The 20,280-nt window shown below is 38.5% G+C and overlaps 2 protein-coding genes across 5 annotated transcripts in view; one reads left to right on the forward strand and one right to left on the reverse strand.

The window, feature by feature from the left end:
* The window catches only part of XB5750836.S (blastomere cadherin-like S homeolog), a 33,790-nt gene that overhangs the window by 5,358 nt on the left and 8,152 nt on the right, over positions 1-20,280 (reverse strand). Inside the window, exon 2 of the mRNA XM_018242217.2 lies at positions 1,994-2,161. Coding sequence (XP_018097706.1) covers positions 1,994-2,059 — 66 coding nt within the window. The 5' untranslated portion in view covers positions 2,060-2,161. The remainder of the gene's footprint in view (positions 1-1,993; positions 2,162-20,280) is intronic.
* XB5993342.L (provisional ortholog of IST1 factor associated with ESCRT-III L homeolog) lies at positions 5,442-18,343 on the forward strand. 4 transcript variants are annotated; one of them, XM_041589471.1, is made up of 10 exons: positions 5,442-5,942; positions 6,945-7,043; positions 9,166-9,346; positions 10,594-10,681; positions 11,844-11,927; positions 13,005-13,115; positions 14,261-14,404; positions 16,897-17,010; positions 17,125-17,173; positions 17,728-18,343. In XM_041589471.1, the coding sequence occupies exons 2-10, from the start codon at positions 6,956-6,958 to the stop codon at positions 17,895-17,897; spliced, it is 1,029 nt and encodes a 342-aa protein (XP_041445405.1). In that variant the 5' UTR covers positions 5,442-5,942; positions 6,945-6,955; the 3' UTR covers positions 17,898-18,343. The 4 variants fall into 4 exon arrangements, with proteins under 4 accessions (XP_041445405.1, XP_041445403.1, XP_041445404.1 ...); XM_041589469.1 differs by having other exon boundaries at positions 5,924-6,055; XM_041589470.1 differs by having other exon boundaries at positions 5,933-6,050.

Here is a 20,280-nt window from a genome sequence, read left to right on the forward strand (position 1 = left end):
CTTGATCTTATCTAAGCTGTATGAATCCATATTGGTGGCAAAACAATACTGCTGGATTTATTTTTATTTAAATGGCTTAAAGTACGGTGATTTAAATTACAGAAAGATCTCCTATCCAGAAACCCTAAGGTCCTGAGCATTGCAGATAATAGATCCCATTGTCTTTTGCAATGTGCAAGAAAAATCAGAAATATTTATAGAGGAAATCTCTTAACCAGAAAGATAGGCCCAGGTTTGATTGTGTCCACAGATCCCAGCCGGCTCCCACTTGTATCCCTTCAAGTCTGCAAATTCTGTTACTAAAATAAAAGAGCCAGCGCCAGAGGCACGGGAGACAGACAAACAGGCAAATAGGGTAATATCGTTTTGCAATGTTGCCACCTCTTGTGTAGGGAACAGATCGCTTGTTACACCATATATGTGTGACCTTTCTTTACTGTTAACCTTCACCAAAAAGGGTTAGAAAGGACTCTCCTCAGGAGCTTGTTTAGGTGGGTACTCACAAACAAATGGTATCAGCTTGCACGTAAAATCTGGAGCGTTTCCCTTCGTGTAGACTGTAGATCAACAAATAGCAGCAAATAGTGTAAAAAACTTTTTAATAATTGTAAAACAAGATTAAAATGCACTCACATGGCAATGGTTAAAATAGAGCATATCTATGCACCGTCCAACTGGAGGCCCCCCTGATTGCACCAGTCCACAGCAACAAGTCCCAAGATGATCAGGCTTGGGAAAACGAATAAAAGAATGTTTTCGTTCGTTCCTTGTATGTGATGATTGTTTGCGTTCGTTCCTCGTGTGCAATACTCGGCGCCTACCAGTGACGTCACCTGCCTTACGCGTTTCGTCTTGCGACTTCCTCAGAGGCTTGATTTTGGCTGCGCATGCGTTGATCTTTTATTCCGTCTTTCCTTGCGTCACTTGACTATGTATCCCTATGGCAACGAATGACCTAACGATCAGAAAGCGACGCGTTCCTATAGCAACGAACGAATGTGGAGTGAAAGCGTCAAGTGACGCAAGGAAAGACGGAATAAAAGATCAACGCATGTGCAGCCAAAATCAAGCCTCTGAGGAAGTCGCAAGACGAAACGCGTAAGGCAGGTGACGTCACTGGTAGGCGCCGAGTATTGCACACGAGGAATGAACGCAAACAATCATCACATACAAGGAACGAACGAAAACATTCTTTTATTCGTTTTCCCAAGCCTGATCATCTTGGGACTTGTTGCTGTGGACTGGTGCAATCAGGGGGGCCTCCAGTTGGACGGTGCATAGATATGCTCTATTTTAACCATTGCCATGTGAGTGCATTTTAATCTTGTTTTACAATTATTAAAAAGTTTTTTACACTATTTGCTGCTATTTGTTGATCTACAGTCTACACGAAGGGAAACGCTCCAGATTTTACGTGCAAGCTGATACTATTTGTTTGTGAGTACCCACCTAAACAAGCTCCTGAGGAGAGTCCTTTCTAACCCTTTTTGGTGAAGGTTAACAGTAAAGAAAGGTCACACATATATGGTGTAACAAGCGATCTGTTCCCTACACAAGAGGTGGCAACATTGCAAAACGATATTACCCTATTTGCCTGTTTGTCTGTCTCCCGTGCCTCTGGCGCTGGCTCTTTTATTTTAGTAACAGAAATATTTATAGTAGGTTATAGAGATGACTTAAACAGCGACAAAAATATTAAACTTTGCCACAAATAAAGTTGAAATTAGTTATTATACGTGCACAAACAACGTCAGTTCTTGCAACATAAATTAGGTACATTGCACTTAAGTAAACACGGAAGTTGTGCTAATTTTGGTGCAAAAAAATGCTGCATTAATGGGTAAACATATCCCAATCTTTGTGTTACTCGCTGTTCAGGATAATCAGGCAGCCACTCTGCAACAGACTAAGTAGTATTAGCAAATGTTAAATAAATGGAATATTGTATCCCCCACATATCAGTTCAAGGCCCCCCTGGTCCAATTTTTGTTACCTGGATCAGAATGACAAAAAGTGCCAGCTGGCAGATGAATATTTTTGCAGGCATCCTGGACTGCATTCCTTGTGCTTAGCGAGTGAGGAGATTTACTGAACTGCTTCCTTTGCTTCTCCCCTCACAGGAAATTGTTGTCCAGTGCCCCAGCTGTGAGGCATGCTCAAACTATGCGAATGAAAGGGGGAAAAAAAGAGTTGAAAGGAGAAAAATGATACAGAGCCTCTTCTGCCAGATGTGGCTAGCTGGGCGTTTATGTAGGCAAGAACTATTCTCTGACTCTGGCGGCCTATTAACATGACATTCTCAGTTTCTAACGATTTTATACAGCTTTCACAGTATCACATAAGTTTGTGTTTTGTTTTAACACAGTTTACCAGGTTTTATTCTGAAGTCAGAAGCATAGATGTCAACTAGATACATGCCATGCTTACAGGTATGGGACCCCTTATTCAGAAACTCGATATCCAGAAAGCTCAGAATTAAAGGAAGGCCATCACCCATAGACTACATTTCAAGCAAATAATTCTAATTTTTAAAAGTAATTCCCCTTTTCTCTGTAATAATAAAACAGTACTTTGTACTTGATCCTATGTAAGCTATGAATCCATTTTGGTGACAAAATGCTGTTAGGCAGGGCCAGTACTAGGGGTAGGCAGAAGAGCCACTTGGGCGCAACAATGTGGGGCACTGGGCAGGTACCTGTTCAAAAGTCTTCTGCCTACCCATAGTCCGGGTGGTTTTATTCCCCTGCTGCTCTCACCTCCCTCCTCTCCTCCCCTCCTCTCTATTACTCTCCCCTCCCTCCCTGCCCTTCCATTTCACTTCGTTACTCTCCCCTTTGTTTTCTTCTTATACCACATGCACTTGCGCACACGGGGGCGGGGGCCTAGGGCGCCCTGACGGCTTGGCCTGGCCCTACTGTTGGGTTTATATAATGGTTAATTTTTATTTTTTTTGAGTAATTATCAGGAAAACCTCAGGTCTCATGCTTTCAAAATAATAGATCCCATACCTGTATTTCAAAAATTCTGCTCCACTTTAAAAGACATAAGATTCTTTAGCAAGAAATAAGATTGTTTTTGCAATCCAGATCCACATCCAGCTTCCAACTGCTTTAAAACTGCATTTCCCCCCTAACTTGCTACTTTCTGACAACTATAAAACCAGATCTGCTTTACTACACTAGAAATGGCAACATCATAATAAACCTGGTACTGATGTTAACTGGCACACATACCCATAAATTCAATTTATACCTAGAAAATACCCAGTGTGGCAGGCAACCTAAGGTTAACCAGTCTGCTACTGGACACAAGCAGTGAGACCCTGGTTCCTAGTTGTGTGCTGGGCCTAAGCTGTTCCACCCTAAATGGAATGTAAATGTGAAAATTAAATTTTGCACAAAATTATTTTTGTTGCGGTCAGACTAAAAGGTCCAGAGGTCTTTCCTTATGATCTATTGCACGTAGGTGTTCCTGGCTTGTCTTGTACTTTTAGGGCAAATAATATGTTTCCTTCTGTTTGCCTTTGTAACAGCATTGTCTGCCTGACTGAAACATAAAACTAATCTGCAGGTGCATTTGGAAGGGGATGCAGAATCCCATACATTGTCCATATGCCGCAGGGCACAGAAAAGGTTACATTTGAGCTTTTCTGCTCATGGGAGAAGATTATGCATTTCCTTATACTCTTGTCTAACTTGTCCTTGTTCCTTCACTTAAGTTGGCTGGCTACAATATTCCTTATCATCTCCATTGTCATGTTATATAACAGGATAGAAGAGCTGTTACTAAACTAAAGATTTTCCACAAACATTTTATTGCTACAGGTATAGGACCTGCTATCCAGAATGCTTGGGACCTGGGGTTTTCCGGATAATGGATCTTTCTGTAACTTGGATCTTTAAACGTTTAAAGGGATCTTTATGGTGTAGTTTTTATTTCTAAATTACACTGCAAATAATTAACTCATGTAAAATTTCATTCCTAACCCAACAAATTTTATTTATAGCTGTAATATTGGTATGTAGGCTGCCATCTCAGGTCACTTTGCCTGGTAATGTGCTTTCAGAAAGAGCCAGTACTGCACTATGGAACTGCTTTCTGGCAGGCAATAGTTTCTCCGACTCAATGTAACTGAAGGTGTTACCTTCCCATTGTTCTATTTTTAGGCTGCTTGGGGGGAGGGAGGGGGATATCACTCTAACTTGCAGTGCAACTGTAAAGAGTGACTGAAGTTTATCAGAGCACAAGTCCCATGACTGGGGGCACCTGGAAAACTGACAATATGTCTAGCCCCATGTCCGATTTTAAAATTAAATATAAAAAAAATCAGTTTACTCTTTTGAAAAACGAATTTCAGTGCAGAAGTCTGCTGGAGCACCATTATTAACTGATGCTTTTTTGAAAAAACACGTTTTCCCATGACAATATCCCTTTAAATCAACTAGAAAATCATGTAAACATTAAATAAATCCAATAGGCTGGTTTTGCTTTCAATAAGAATTATTTGTTTTCCATAAGCATAACATTAGCAGAACACCCTCTCAGAGACGTAACTAGAGGGGGGGGCGGGCCAAGGCACAGGACGTGCAGCCGGGTCCTGCCCCCCTCCGTACGGCCGGAAACGGCCACAGAACAGAGTGGGGCGCGAGCTGCCGGGGGGCCCTGAGGGGGTGCGGGCCCTGGCCCAATCGCAACCCCTGCTCCCCCGGTAGTTACGCCACTGCACCCTCTCTAAGTTTTCTCATTGCCTATACATAAATGCATGTGTATAGTGTGAGGTAAATAGGAACAGGATGGAAGTTTAGCCACTCTGCTAATTTTTATTATATTAAAGAGCATGACCGAGAGGAAAATATCCACACACCTACATGAGGAATTCATGTGATACTATGACATTGCACTAATCACATGAAACAACTCCCTGTTCTGCTGCAGCTAAGGTTATTCTTTCCATGTGCTATTCTGGTGACTTGCCCAGGCTCCTATATAGCCAGTCAGACTGCTTTGTGACCAGGCAAGGGTTTTATCCTGGAACCTTTGGTCCATACTGCCTGTGTACTATTCACAGAGTATTCATAGAATAAGAGTGAACCAATACCAATATTTTCCAAGATAAAGGAAAGGAGTGTGTTATACGATTACAGGGATTTGGATGAAACTTGGAACTGGAAGTTCAATTTACATTCTGCACCTGCATAAATGGTAAGAAGTACAAATCGGAGCTATAGACACCAGAAATATAGTACTTAACCCAATTATTCAACCCTGATCATTTAAAACAGTGATTTAAGACCCATTAGTGTACTTATCTGCCCCCCCCTAAAAAAAGGTCTGTTTATTTCTAAAACTTTCCTAACAGTGTAGTGGGCCTCCTTCTGGTAGCTGTGTGCTTATTCCACTGCTAGGCACACAACGCTTTCTGCTCTATTGAGAAGTCTCTTTATTATACTGTTGTTTAGTAGTTTGGGTCCCCAAATCTTGTTGGAGTGCAGTTCCCAGAAGCTTGTACATTTAATAAGCCCATGTTTTAGAAGCTTCTATAGAGCCAAAGATAGAAAAGACTGCACTCCAGCACCACCAATGGTCAGAGCATATTTCTGTATTTTGGTGTTGATGTAGCTTTTTAAGAGGGGACCCTAAATAGATCTATCAAATTGTAGGAAGCAGGTTATGCTATGTGAGAGTTAGTAATGTTAGAATGTGTTTCAGTCTGGCAGCTCAGTAATCCAGGTGCAGATTGTGAACTGTTACAATTTTACAAGAGAGCCAAGTATATAACTGAAGTTGGCCCAGCATTGCACAAAGACCACTTCCTTCTTAAACTGGGCTTGTTCCCTGTTCTCTATTATAAACATAAGCAAGCCAATCTGCCTACACAAACCCTTCTTATTGCCTTGTCAGCTGACTGAATACACGTCACATACAAGTCTTTCTGGTTTCAGGTAAACACCCTTTTGTCTCTGATTGCTGGTTTTGATGTTAGATTCGATGCTGGGAGTTTCACAAAGAAACAGGAATCCAGAGACATTCACTAGGAAGTCAGAAATCCAGTAAGGTAAACCAATTCAAAATGTATATATTTTAACCAAACTTAATTGTAACATATTTGTATCATAGCAAATGAAATTTTATATGACTAAAGTATACTAGTGTACTATTAATTTAATCTGATTATCAATGAACATAGGGCATAGTCCGACATGGACACATTTGGTGTGAAAGCACAATACAAATAATTTAGTATTAATCTGACCAAATGACTCTCTGCAAGCAACAACTGATTAGTCTGTTTTTGTTAAAACTATGCTGAATCTCATTTTATACAGTAATTTAGCACTCATATTTTTCAAAACAATCTTTTTTTTTTGTATTACTAATTTGAAAAAGTGAAAAAAGAATAAGGGGCCTATTTATCATACTGTGTAAAACAATAAACACCAGAAAAACAGTGTTTTTCATTGTGTAAAAAGCTACATAAAATAGATGGTGAATTTATCAAGGTGTGTGTTTTATGTTATTCTGCACGAACTAACGCCAAATTGTGACATCATTTTGCACCAGTTCCAACCTAAAGTAATCCATTAAAGTCAATGGGAAAAATTCAAGCAGCCTGTAAGATATGAAAAAAAACACAATCTATGAACACCATATTTTCAAACAGCTTCTTTGGTTTACACCAGATTTTTACACAGAGGAACGTGATCATTAGATATGAATACACAGGTTGATAAATACACCATTTTTACACAGTGATGCTTGGTGATGTGTGGTGTATTGTGTCACCAATTTATTTCCAAAAAATGTATAATAGACCGCAAAAATCAAAAGTCTAGTTACGTTACAGTGTAATGCATATCAAAAAAGAAAACGTGATTTTTGTCAAAAGATCCGTTAAATGATAATGAAGAATATGTTACTCTAATTAGTTTATTTTTTATTTGCAGGACATTCCACCATGTTGGGTTCGGGGTTTAAGGCAGAGAGACTTCGTGTTAATCTTAGACTTGCCATTAATCGACTAAAGCTGCTGGAGAAGAAGAAAAGTAAGTTCAATGGGGGGAGGAGCATGAAGTGCCTTAATAACAAGCCCAAGGCAACCTAGTGTTTTTCTGATGTTGGTCCCAAGCAGGCCCGGACTGGCAATCTGTGGGTTCTGGGAAATGCCAGAAGGGCTGCTATAGAAAGTCAGTATTTAGTCGGCTGGTGGGGGCTGTTTGGGCCTCTTTGTGAGCTGATTGGACCTCTATGTACCTGAAATGCCAGGGCCTATTTGAATTCTCAGTCTGGACCTGGTCCCAAGAACCCTATGGTTCTCTTGCTTTGTAGCAACCCAGTAGGAAAAAATAGTTTTCATTCTCTGCATTCAGTAACAGTATTAGCATATTGAAAGTGTATACAATAAGAGTAGTTTCTGTACTGGCTAATTAGCCTAACCATGACTATGTTGCAAGTTTGTTGCCAATATGGTATAATTAGGGTTAGCATGCTAGCTATATCCATATAAACCACAGTTTCTGTACAGTCAAGCCACACACAAAATATGCTCAGATGTAAGAGACAATAATTTGTTAATATAACCAGTGGCAGGCCAAGAGGTTAAATGTCCTCTATTCCTTCAGGGAGACACAACTATATTGCTGTTCTTTTTATATATATATATATATATATATATTATATATATATATATATATATATATATATATATATATATATATATATATATATATATATATATATATATATATATATATATATATATATACCGGTATGTTTTCCCCACTGTCAGTACATATTTGTTGAGTTTAAAGGGGTTGTTTATTTTAAAATTAACCTTTAGTATGGTGTAGAAAGTGATATTCCAAGACAATTTGCAATTAGTTTTATTTTTTTATTATTTGTGTTTTTTTAATTATTTAGCTTTTTATTCAGCAGCTCTCCAGTTTGCAATTTGGACAATCTGGTTGCGAGGACCCAAGTTACCCTAGCAACCATGCACTGATTTGAATAAGAGACTGGAAAATTGAAATGAGTGGTCCTGAATAGAAAGATGAGCAATAAAAAGTAGCAATAACTATAATTTTGTAGCCTTACAGAGAGCATTTGTTTTTAGATGGGGTCAGTGACAGTGATTAGTTTTTCTTGCAACAAATGAATTAATAGACAAAAGAGCAAAAAAAGGACCGCAAACAGCTCACCGCTCTCCCCTCAGGACAGGTGCTCAGTCAAACAGTGTCCCCACTGTACACTCAACAAAAATCGAAAGGCAGACGGCACTTCTGAAAATGGGGTTTATTGGAGTTGACCCTTACTTAAAAGCTGGAAAGAGTCAGAAGAAGAGGAAGGCAAATAATTCAGAAACTATAATAAAAAGTAAAAATGAAGGTCAATTAGAATTACTAAAAGTTATCTTAAAGGAGAAAGTCATTTACAACTTGGGGGTGCCAAATGAATGTATTTACTTACCTGAAACCCCAGGCCGGTGCAGCACGGAGTGAGCACCACGGAATGCTTTTCTTCCAGCTTCTTTCTTCTCGCGGCTGCGCATGCGCATTAGAGTGAAAAGCCGTACTTTACTAAAAAGTCGGATTTTTCATTCAACTGCGCATGTGTATGCCCTGAGAAATTTGAAGAAAGAAGAAGCCAGAAGAGAAGCGCTCCGTAGTGCTCGCTGGAATAACCCCGAGCCGGTGCAGTTTTCTGCTGATAAATACATTCACTTGGGGGTGCCTAACATTTGGCACCCCCAAGTGGTAAACGACTTTCCTTCTACTTTAAAGATGCACTTGCTTTAAGCTGCATGTGGGGTGGTAGATTTGACTTGCCTTAATTTTTAGCTGGAATCTTGTTCTGTGTTTAATTCTGTCACTGCTGGCTGGCAGGTGTAAGTTTGTTATGTGAAATTATTTAATAAAGCTGCAGCCTAATTTCCTCCATCAAAGCTTTTATTTATGTGGAATACTGGCCACAGATTTGGGGCCAGGGTTTGGTTCCTTTGGCAGCCATGTTTTGCTCAGCTTAATGTTTAGCCAGTTCCGTAAATTTCTGTACCCGTCTCTTTACAAGACCTGTATGCCCTATGTCTCCAGCATTATTGGGGACCCTTGACAGTTAAACATGTTGATCAAAGCACAAGGTACATATTCCATGTAAATTCTATCTCTGCAGCTGAGATGGCACAGAAGGCCAGAAAGGAGATTGCTGACTACTTGTCTTGTCGGAAGGATGAGCGAGCACGGATCAGAGTTGAACATATTATTAGAGAAGATTACCTTGTAGAGGCCATGGAGATTTTGGAACTATATTGTGATTTGTTACTGGCACGTTATGGTTTAATCCAGTCAATGAGGTAAGATTGGGTTTTAAATAGTATTTTTTATGGAGAAAAACTACTATGGATAAGAATATGTTGTGTGTTTTTGATCGTGAAAAAACAGATTATTTCAACTGTTCCAGTAGCCTGCAATTTCCTCTTTGGATAGGAGTTAATGGCCAGCTACAGTAAACTGTTTCCAGTTTGTAGTAGCCATGATCTCTACTTCTTGTAACCATAATGCCAGTATCAAGAACTCCTTTTTTATTGCCCCAGATGCAAGTGCAATAGCACTAATGGTAGAAAATTGTGCTCATGCACAGAACAATTGAATCTTGGGCATGTGCAGGCAGTAAGTACAGGGCTGTTGTGTGCTCCCTAACTTGCCCTTTAAAATGACATACAAACAAAAGTGTGAAAGGAGATACCTACTGTATGTCCTAACGTCCCTCCCACACTCCTATGTAGAGGGAGCAAACAGGATACAGGAAAACCCTACAACTCTTTTTGTGCTCATTCCGATGAGCATGAAAATAAAAGAAGTGGGCACAAAATGGAATTCATTAGAATGGGGGGGGGGCAAAGTGCAAAAAACAGGCATGCTTTGTACCTTGCCATAATTATAATGCCATACTTTTTGAGTGTTGTATAACTCACGTGTCCACATCCCCCAGTCCTCACTCATTGGCACACCTCCTGTTCCTGTTCACTCCTCAACACGCTGGTCTCCAATCCAGCCAATTATACATATAGCCAAGTTTGTTAAGGAGTATCTCCACGCAGCAGTTCCTTAAAATCAACAAGCTTTATTCAGGTTACATTTAAAACCATGAACAGGGACTTCACAAGAATCACACTTGTCAGGAAGTGTGATTGTTTTGAAGTCCCTGTTCATGGTTTTAAATGTAACCTGAATAAAGCTTGTTGATTTTAAGGAACTGCTGCGTGGAGATACTCCTTAACAAACTTGGCTATACTTTTTGAGTGACTCAAAACAAGTGTGCAAGAGAACTGCGAGGTTGAAATAGCAAATTGCAGAAAGTGGATAATCAATGGAATTTGGGTTACAGTACCACACATTAATATAATGTCAACATATTACACAGTGTTTTTTTATAATAATAATACTACATCAAACCAGAGAACATAAATTAGCAAATAAGGGGATTAGAATGAAACATGAGCTTTAAGAACAATGAGGCAAACTGAGCAAACTTGTGATTTATATTTTTATAATTTGGTAGAATCTGTTTAAAATCTTAAGTAATTTCTCTCTTTTAAAGGGAACTGGACCCTGGTTTGGCTGAAGCTGTTTCAACACTGATCTGGGCTGCACCACGCCTCCAGTCGGAGGTTTCTGAGTTGAAGATAGTGAGTTGCCTAAATACAGTATATTGTCAGGCAAAGTCTCCATTGACTAAAAACATCACACTGAAGTACCATGGAGCAACAAATACATTTGGTTCCCTTTTAAGTTAATTTTTAGCATGTTATAGAATGACCAATTCTAACCAACTCTTTAGTTTGTCTTCATTATTTATTTTTTCTAGCTGTTTTTAATTATTTGCCTTTTCCTTCTGACTCTTTCCAGCTTCCAAATGTGGGTCACTGACCCCCAGCTATAAAACAAATGCTCTGTAATGTAAGGCTATAAATGTATTGTTACTTTTTATTTCTCATGGTATGCATGCGCAGTAGAGTGAAAAGCCACTCCAAAAGTAAAAAGCTGGACTTTTCACTCTACTGCACATGCACTGGTCTGGTGCCAAAGAAGAATAAAGAAGCATAAGAAGATCGGTCCTTGGCACTCCTGCAGAAATACCCTGGTCTGGTGCCGTTTTCTGGTAAACTATTGTAATCACTGGGAGTGCCTAACATTTGGCACCCCCAGTGATATGAACTTTCCTTCTCCTTAAAGTAGAAGGGGAATGAGATATGTATGCTCCTACTAGCATACAGTTCTGTCGCTTGGCATGTTGCTGTGGGCACAGACTGATACCTACTGTAGTTAGGATGTATGACTCCAGTGTAAAATTGATAATTATATTTGTATTCATTTCAAAGGCTTTAGTTTGGATAACATAATGAAAAAATATATATGAAGATTTTCATTCATCCAGGTCATAGTATATCTAGTAGAAGTAAATCTAGAGCAACTGGACTTGTTGATTAATCATTGAAGACATTTCACCACTCATCCAGGCAGCTTCTTCAGGTCAAATTCATTCTATCACAGTAACTACACAGCATCCACAACTGCTGTGAGTTTCACTTGTCACCTCATCGTTGGATAGTTACACTGCACCATTGTGATAGGATTATTAGAAGAGTTATTATGCCAAAAATCAGTCAGTTGAACTGAAGACCTGCCCGGATGATTAGTAAAACGTCTTCAATGATTAATCAGCCAGTCCAGTTGCTCTAGGTTTACGTCTACTAGACATAATGAAAAAAAAACCGCTATAAATAAAAACTGGAGAATTTTTTTTGTTTTTTTAATCAACATTATTTGATACTGAGCATATTTTTACAGGTGGCCAGTCAATTATGCCACAAATACAGCAAAGAGTATGGTAATCTGTGTCGTACAAATCAGATTGGAACAGTCAGTGAAAGGGTAAGTTGACAAGCTATAAATTGACTCCATTATAACCAGAAACTGGTTTAAAAGTGATACTGCAACAACAATAATAAACCCAGTAAAGACAATGTCGTCATTTAGGAACTTCGCCGATTCCCTAATGGGCGCAGCCATTGCTTTGCTAGTGAAGGAGATAGACGCTGGCGTTACTTCGCACTCTAACGCCAGGTGAATTTTCGTTCTGGCGAGCGGGCGTAACTCCGCAAATTCACTAAGATGCGGATTTTACTGAAGATTAACTCATTCACCAGACTTGCCTTCACCAGGTCAGACCAGGCGAAGTGGAGTGTATAGGACTTCTTCAATTTCTAGTGCAAAATTTTTCTAAGTCCCAAAAAACGCTGGCGTCCTTTCCTTTTTTCAGAGTGATAGCCTGCAAAGTTTTTTTTTTTGGGTAACCGGGTTCCCCTACATTTTCTAACATATGGAACATAAACTATACACTGGGCTCATATGTAGGGCATTATAACAACTCTATTTTATTTATTAAGGTTCCCTGGACTTGTATGATGTAATGTATTTGTTGAAACATATACGTCCATGTAATGTTATCATGTCCCGCGGTATGCAATTTAAGCAATGCTAGAGCATCTTCTCTTTGATTGCCGAAGTAACGCTAGTGAAAATTCACCAGAGTTCGGGCCCCTGGACGCAACTTCGCTTTAGGGATTTGGCGTTGTCCTTTACACCTTGCAAAGTGTTGTGATAGCTGCGAAGCCGTCGCTGGCGAATTTTCGACGCTTAGTAAATTTACCCCAATGCTGTCCTGCGCCCACACCCACTGCACTCTGCACCTTGCGTCGGGTTGCAAAACAAGACACTTTTCCGGATGCAAGTCTAACCTGAATGAGAACAAAGAGATGTGCTTTTGCATGCAGGGGTAGTTATAAATGACCCCTATAAATGCCTCATTTTAATCAACTGAGCCCTAAAACATTTGTGTAGGATTCCAGGAAAGACCTACAGATAGATCATGCCTAAAATAAGCTTCTGAATTAAAGAACAAAAAGATATATGGTTTTAATGAAAACAAATGTCATTTTCTTCTCACAGCTAATGCATAAATTAAGTGCTGCCGCACCTCCTAGAATCCTGGTGGAGAAATACCTGATTGAGATTGCAAAGAATTACAAAGTCCCATATGAGCCAGATGCAGTAATTATGGTGAGTAACACCACAAATATCCTATGTAAATACTGTATATTCTAATGGCAGAGTAGGAGTTAGAAAATATCATGTATAGTAAGCAAGGGAAGGCTAATAGAAGTCTTCTATTTCAATTTGTTTTTATTTTACTTTGGGGAGGTACTGCATTATTATTAATGCCAGATGATAATATTTAAATTAACAATAGTAAATAAAAAAGCTGTTTTTTTCATACTATTAATAACATTGAAATGAACATTCTTTTGTTTCTTGTTAAAACATGAACCCATGTAAATAATTCTCTATGATTCAGTGCTTCTACTTTATTCCATTTGTGTAAATGACTCAATTTACATAACAATCTACAATGATTAGTGATGGGCGAATTTGCGCCGCTTCGCCGAAAAATTTGCGAAATGGCGAAAATTTCGCGAAATGGCGCCGGTGTCTCGTTTTTCGCGGGCGTTTTGCAAATTTATTCGCTGGCGGCAAATCGCGCAAATTCGCCGCAAATTCGCCCATCACTAACAATGATTGCTCTGCATTATGTATTCTTAATACTACATACCTCAGATATGGACTTAAAGGGGTGGTTCACCTTTAAGTTAATTTTTAGCATGTTATGGAATGTCCAATTCTAAGCAACTTTTTCATTGGTCTTCATTATTTATGTTTTATAGCTTTTTTCTAGTTATTTGACTTTTTCTTCTGACTCCTTCCAGCTTCCAAATGTGGGTCATTGACCCTCATCTATAATACAAATGCTCTGTAATGTAAGGCTACAAATGTATTGTTACTTTTTATTACTCATCGTTCTATCCAGGCCCTCTGCTATTCATATTCCAGTCTCTCATTTAAATCAGTGCATGGGGTAATATGGTAATTTGGACCCTAGCAACCAGATTGCTGAAATTGCAAACTGGAGAGTTGCTGAATAAAAAAATAAATAACTAAAAAAACACAAATAATAGAAAATTAAAACCAATTGCAAATTGACTTGGAATATCACTCTCTACATCATAATAAAAGTTAAAACAAAGGTGAACAACATTATTACCTCTATGCTAACACTGTTGGTTTAAGAGTCCATATATTTTGACTTTTAAGTGATACCAGGTATGGGCAAACTTTGATCGCTGTTCTGTACATGGATATCTTTTTAGAGTGAAGCTCCCACATTTTCTGAAGTGGACCCCAGTATTATCGGATTTGTTCATGACGATAAGAAGGGAGGTCCTGGCACTGGAGGAGGGTCTGGAGGAGGAGACTTCAGAAGTAATCAACTTTACCCATGTCCAAATGATCCAGTAAGTATTCTAATGCAATCAAACCCCATCCTCAAGTAAATGGAAGCAAAATAGATACATAGGGGCAAATTTACTAAAGGGTGAAGTGACTAACGCTGGCAAAAATTCGCCAGCTTGATGTCATTTCAGTACTTCGCCGATTTACTAACGGGCACAGGCGTAACTTCGCTATCGAAGGAGAGTAGCGCAACTTCGCACTTTCGCTCTGGCAAACTGCCGTAACTGCAGAAATTCACTAAGATGCGGATTTTACTGAACATTAGCTGTTCCGCCAGACTTGCCTTCGCCAGCTCAGACCAGGCAATGGAGTGTATAGTACTTCCTTAATTTTTTTGTTGAAAAATTTTCTAAGTCCCAAAAAACACAGGCGTCTTTTCACTTTTTCAGGGGAGGTTGCAAAAGTCCGTAAATTTTTTTTTGGGTACCTGGTTCCCGTGTATATAATAACAAGGTTTGTGCTAATGCCACACAAAAAGAGTATATATACGGTACTACTCAAAGAAATAATAATCAATAAGTCAAAAAATACAAAATCTAAATTTGTTGAATTAGTTATGGAGGATTTACTCACAGTTCACCCCAGTCCCAGGGTGCAAATCCAAAACACTATTGCAAAAAAGATGCGAGGACCGCCAATAATAGGGAAGCAATGAATTAAAAAATTAGAAAATTTATAAGGACATAAAAACCTAACGTGTTTCGTGCCTATTGGGGCACTTATTCATAGGCCTATGAGTAAGTGCCCCAATAGGCACGAAACGTGTTAGGTTTTTATGTTCTTATAAATGTTCTAATTTTTTAATTCATTGCTTCCCTATTATTGGAGGTCCTCGCATCTTTTTGCAATAGTACCCGGGTTCCCCCCTACATTTTGTAACATATGGAACATAAACTATACACTGGGCTCATGTGTAGTGCATTATAACTCAATTTTTTTTTATTAAGGTTCCCTGGACTTGTGTAATGTAATGTATTTGCTGCAACATATACGTGCAATTCAACTTTATCATTTCCCGCCATATGCAAATTAGCCAACGCTAGCACATCTTCGCTTTGATTGCCGAAGTAACGCTAGCAAAAATTCGCCAGCATTCGGCACCCTGGACACAACTTAGTATTTTTGTAAATTAGCATTGTCTGAGCGAATTTTCATCTGGCGAAGTGTAGCTATGGGTGCGAAGCCGTCGCTGGCGAATTTTCGCCGCTTAGCAAATTTACCCCATAATAGGGGAAGGAGAACTGGAAGCATGTTGGTTGGGTATGCCCATTTAAGAAATTTTTATTGGCCCAGCATGCCTAAAAATTCCATAGACCCTTTTGTGTGACATCATTTATTTATAATAATCTGGCCCCAAACTTGTAAAATAGCAGATGTCCTGCTACATAAAGGGATGGAAAATCTTGGACAGAAATGCTAAAAGGAAAATTACCCCATATATAAATGTGGCTTTTTTAATTTCCTGTACAGAGGTACAGGTATGGGATCTGTTATCCAGAATGCTTGGGACCTGGGGTTTTCTGGATAACAGATCTTTCCGTAATTTGGATCTTCATATGTTAAGTCTACTAAAAAAGTCATATAAATATTAAACAAACCCAATAGGTTTGTTTTGCATTGCCTTCAATAATTATTTATTATATCTTAGTTTGGATCAAGTACAGTACAATACAAGTCAATAACTGTATATAACTATAAATGGTTTACTATTAAAATGCTAAAATACATCTTCCTTCAAGAATGGAACTGTTGTGCTGCTTGGCTTGCCATCTCACTGACTGAAACAGTAGATGTTTGGGTCCATTAGAGATTCTGTGTTAAATGCTCATAAAAATATGCATTGCTGATCATACAAAAGAAATGAGTATCTTCTTCAGGCCTGATACAGTATGCTATTATACTTAAATTACTGATTAAGTCGAAATAAATAAACAATGACTTGATTTGGGAAAAGCTGATTTGATTCTACAGATGGAAGAGTCAGACAATTTAAGAATGAAAAATTTTTCTTATAGAGAAAGAGGTCAGAGGGGAACACTATATTACCAAAAACAGAGATAACTGCAAGACTTTTGTCTCTAGAATTCTGTCTTGAGCTATAAAATTCTCTCTTTCCTGTCAGAGCCGGAACTAGGGGTAGGCAGAAGAGGCATCTGCCTAGGACACAACAATAGAGGGGGTGCTGGGAAGGTACCTGTTAAAGGGTATTCTGCCACGTTCCCCATGTCTGTGTTTGCTCCCCTCTGTTGGTCTCCCTTCCCACCCTCTGTTACTCTCCCCTCCTCCCCTTTGTCACTCTCCCCTCCCTCCCCTCTGCCTACCTATTTAGGGAAGTATATACATTGATTCTTGATTTATCAGACATCAACTTATAATAAATCACCAATTGTTTTCATATTCTCTATGTTTCAAATAAATAAATAAATAAATGATGATGATAAATGGCTTGATACATTCAGTGCTAATATCATACTGTATTCTATGAATCCTACAGAAATCCTTTCCTGATCCATCCGTAGGGATATATGAGCCTTGTGCTTTTGTACAGCCACCACCAAGGGGAAAAATGGTTCCTCATGCTCCAGACATTCCCCCTTCCTCTAACATGGTAGGTTATCACTTATTGTACCTTTAAGTTTCTTTGCTGAGACCAAAGGTTACCACAGAGACAATGGGATGAGGTAAATAAGTTTTATTGTGGTCATTCTCTTTTATTTTAAAGATGAACAACAGAGGTGGAGACTCAGGAGCCAGTCCTGTAATGAATTCTGGTGAGTACCAGAAAACAGTAAAGTTTACTACAGATTGAATTATCTGAAGCATTGGATGAATCTTGTAAATGTGCATTATTGCTGAAAGCAATAAAAAAAAAATTAAAAAAAATAAACAGATGCTAGTGGTACAAATAGCACTAAGGGGCTCAGAGCTCAGTTACCCAACATCAATGTTTGGGATATTGCTGCACTTTCTTTCTTTGTTAAATTAAAAATCTAGTGCAGAGGGCAAAGCTGCCAGGTACCATAGCATTAAGTACTGGGCTGGAAAGCACAAATCCCGTTTAATTGAGCAAATATTTACTGAGACAGAAAAACAAAGTACTATAGGGTGATATTCACAGTCAAAGGTACTTAATACGTTAACTCTATATAAATATATACAAAAACATAACAACCCCAGGGGCATGAAGGGGTTCACCTCTGCCACTTAATATAGAAAAAAAGGCAAAATCGCAGGACCAATAGAAAAATGCATTAAGAAATACAGTGGGTGTCATGATTAATTTATGATTTAAAACGTACTATAGTAATTGTAATGTTGATTGCAGGTCAAGGAGAAAATGCAGCAGGAAAGTATAATAATCTGCCACTTCCTAAACTCCCATCTGTACCTGTCAGTCCGGCTCACACTGCCCCACCTTCTGACACAGCACCATATGAAGACATTGATTTTGAGGATCTGTCAAAAAGGCTGGATGACTTGAAAAAGAAGACATAAAGGATCTGTTGTCATCTCCAGTTATAGAGCAGACTGTCTCTTTGTAAATATGGAAGTTTCTTTTGCACTAGTTACTTGGATAGTCATCCATGTTCAAAAGAAGGAAGCTAGATTCTGTACATTCATTTGTAGATGTTTCTGACAATTTGTCTCAGACCCATTCCCCTTTTAGACTGTAAGACTCTGTTAGGGAGGGCCCTCTTTACCTCTTGTATCAGTTATTGGGTGTTTTGTATAAAAACTGTATGTTCAGTGTACACACCAATTAATTGTACCGCACTGCATGATAATGCAGCTCTTTGTAAATATGTGATAATAATAATTAGCTCCCCTTGTATATAATACCTGATATCGTATATGTGTTATCAGCCTCAACACACAATTACCAAATTTACACAGAAAGATACATGAGGCTTATCTGGAAAAAAATAAAATTTGAGAATTTACTCAAGCATGACTACAGTAATTTCTACAGTAAAGTGTATAGATTTTTTTTTGGAGATAATGTTTACTTTACAAAGCAATTATATACAAACCTACTGGAACAACAGTAAACTCAAATATAACCATTTTGCATTATGAAAGCAAATTACAAGCAGCTTTTTTATGTATCACTTGTAAAATAATTAAAAGAATCAGAGATACATATAGTCAGATAATGTACATCAACACTAGTGATGTGCGGGCTGGCCCGATACCACCGGTTCGGGCCGACCTCGCACTCCTCTTTCCGGGTGATGGTGCGGGTTGAGCTCTTCTTTTGCTCCCTGCCGCCACCTTCAAATGATGGCTTCCGACTTTCGGCTTTATAGCCGATCGCCTGCTTGCCCCACCCCTTTTGTGACATCATCGATGGGGCGGGCGGTGCAGGTCTATAAAAGGAACCCGGAAGTCCGATGCAGGCAGGTATGTGTTGTAGCAAATAATCATATAATTTACAACCGAGGCTACATAACATTGTTATGTAGGAAGGGAATAGAAAATAGAATAGAATATTGGGGCAGATTTATTAAAATTAGAGATTTATCTCACTTTTTTACTAAACCAAGCTTGACCAAACTGCCATCCACGATTTTATCTTATTTAAAGTCAGGAAAAGACTAGATAAAATCAAAACTTTGAATCTTGCGAATTTTTCGGATTATTAGACAAAACCCAGTGCAGATCACAATATCTTCAAACTGTAAAAGGGACATCTGCCATTGACTTCTACGTTGGAGATGGTGGATTTTACCAACTTCGGGGTATAATAAATCTTGAAAAATTTTAGTTTTTTTTTCTCTAAAAATGTACGTTTTTGCCCAAAAAGATCACAACAAAATCAAGGTTTACTAAATAACCCCCCTTTAACTACAGAACATTCAACATTTCAGTGATAAGATGTGTTATCATTATCAGGGTAGTATCAGGTGACTTTAATTAGGACTTCTTTGTCACATTGTTATATTGCAAATCTCTGACAAGACCTCTCACAAGATCTGGATTTCCTTCTTATAGTTATCGGAATCCAAGCATAATGTAATTACTATTGAATGCAGTATTTGTCTGACCTTTGCTATTGCCTGCACTGTTGTCCCACTGAATCAGTATTGCAATAGTCAGCTCTCTTCCAGCCAAGACTTAGCTTCCCATTCTTTTTTTTAAACTGAAATGTTTTATTGATTTTCCAAAGAAAAGTTTAACATATCATTGCTTGGATTTTCATAACACATAAGCATAAAATGTCATGATAAATGCAAATTATGTCTTAAATTAAAATAAAATAAAATAAAATAAATCAAAGTAAAAAATAAATAAAAAGGTAGTTTGCGGCGGCTGGGCTAAATACTAACAAGTACAAGTACAGACATGTAAGGGCAAATTTACTTATGGTCGAATATCGAGGGTTAATTAACCCTCGATATTCGACTGCCGAATTGAAATCCTTCGACTTCGAATATCGAAGTCGAAGGATTTACCGCAATTCGTTAGATCAAACGAAAAATCGTTCAATCGAACGAATAAATCCTTCGAATCGTTCCATTTGAAGGATTTTAATCCATCGATCGAATGATTTTTCTTTGACCTAAAAATACGTAGAAGGCCTATGGGGACCTTCCCCATAGGCTAACATTGACTTCGGTAGGGTTTTAGGTGACGAACTAGGGGGTCGAAGTTTTTTTTTAAAGAGACAGTACTTCGACTATCGAATGGTCGAATAGTCCAACGAGTTTTAGTTTGAATTGTTCGATTCGAAGTCGAAGGTCGAAGTAGCCAATTCGATGGTCGAAGTAGCCAAACAAAAATTTGAAATTCAAAGTTTTTTTTAATTCTATTCCTTCACTCGAACTACGTAAATGGGCCCCGTAGTGTAGCTGGTTTCAAAACTAAGAATATTTACATG

The sequence above is a fragment of the Xenopus laevis genome, chromosome 4L (assembly GCF_017654675.1).
Source record: "Xenopus laevis strain J_2021 chromosome 4L, Xenopus_laevis_v10.1, whole genome shotgun sequence".
Classification (NCBI taxonomy): Eukaryota; Metazoa; Chordata; class Amphibia; order Anura; family Pipidae; genus Xenopus; species Xenopus laevis.

What these genes read in the sequence shown, in the direction of transcription:
- XB5993342.L (XM_041589471.1), top strand. Translation starts at nt 6,956, where the DNA reads ATGTTGGGTTCGGGGTTTAAGGCAGAGAGACTTCGTGTTAATCTTAGA. An exon ending in AGCCAGATGCAGTAATTATG is followed by an intron (nt 13,116 to 14,260) that starts GTGAGTAACACC and finishes ATATCTTTTTAG; the next exon opens with AGTGAAGCTCCCACATTTTC. An exon ending in TTCCCCCTTCCTCTAACATG is followed by an intron (nt 17,011 to 17,124) that starts GTAGGTTATCAC and finishes TTTATTTTAAAG; the next exon opens with ATGAACAACAGAGGTGGAGA.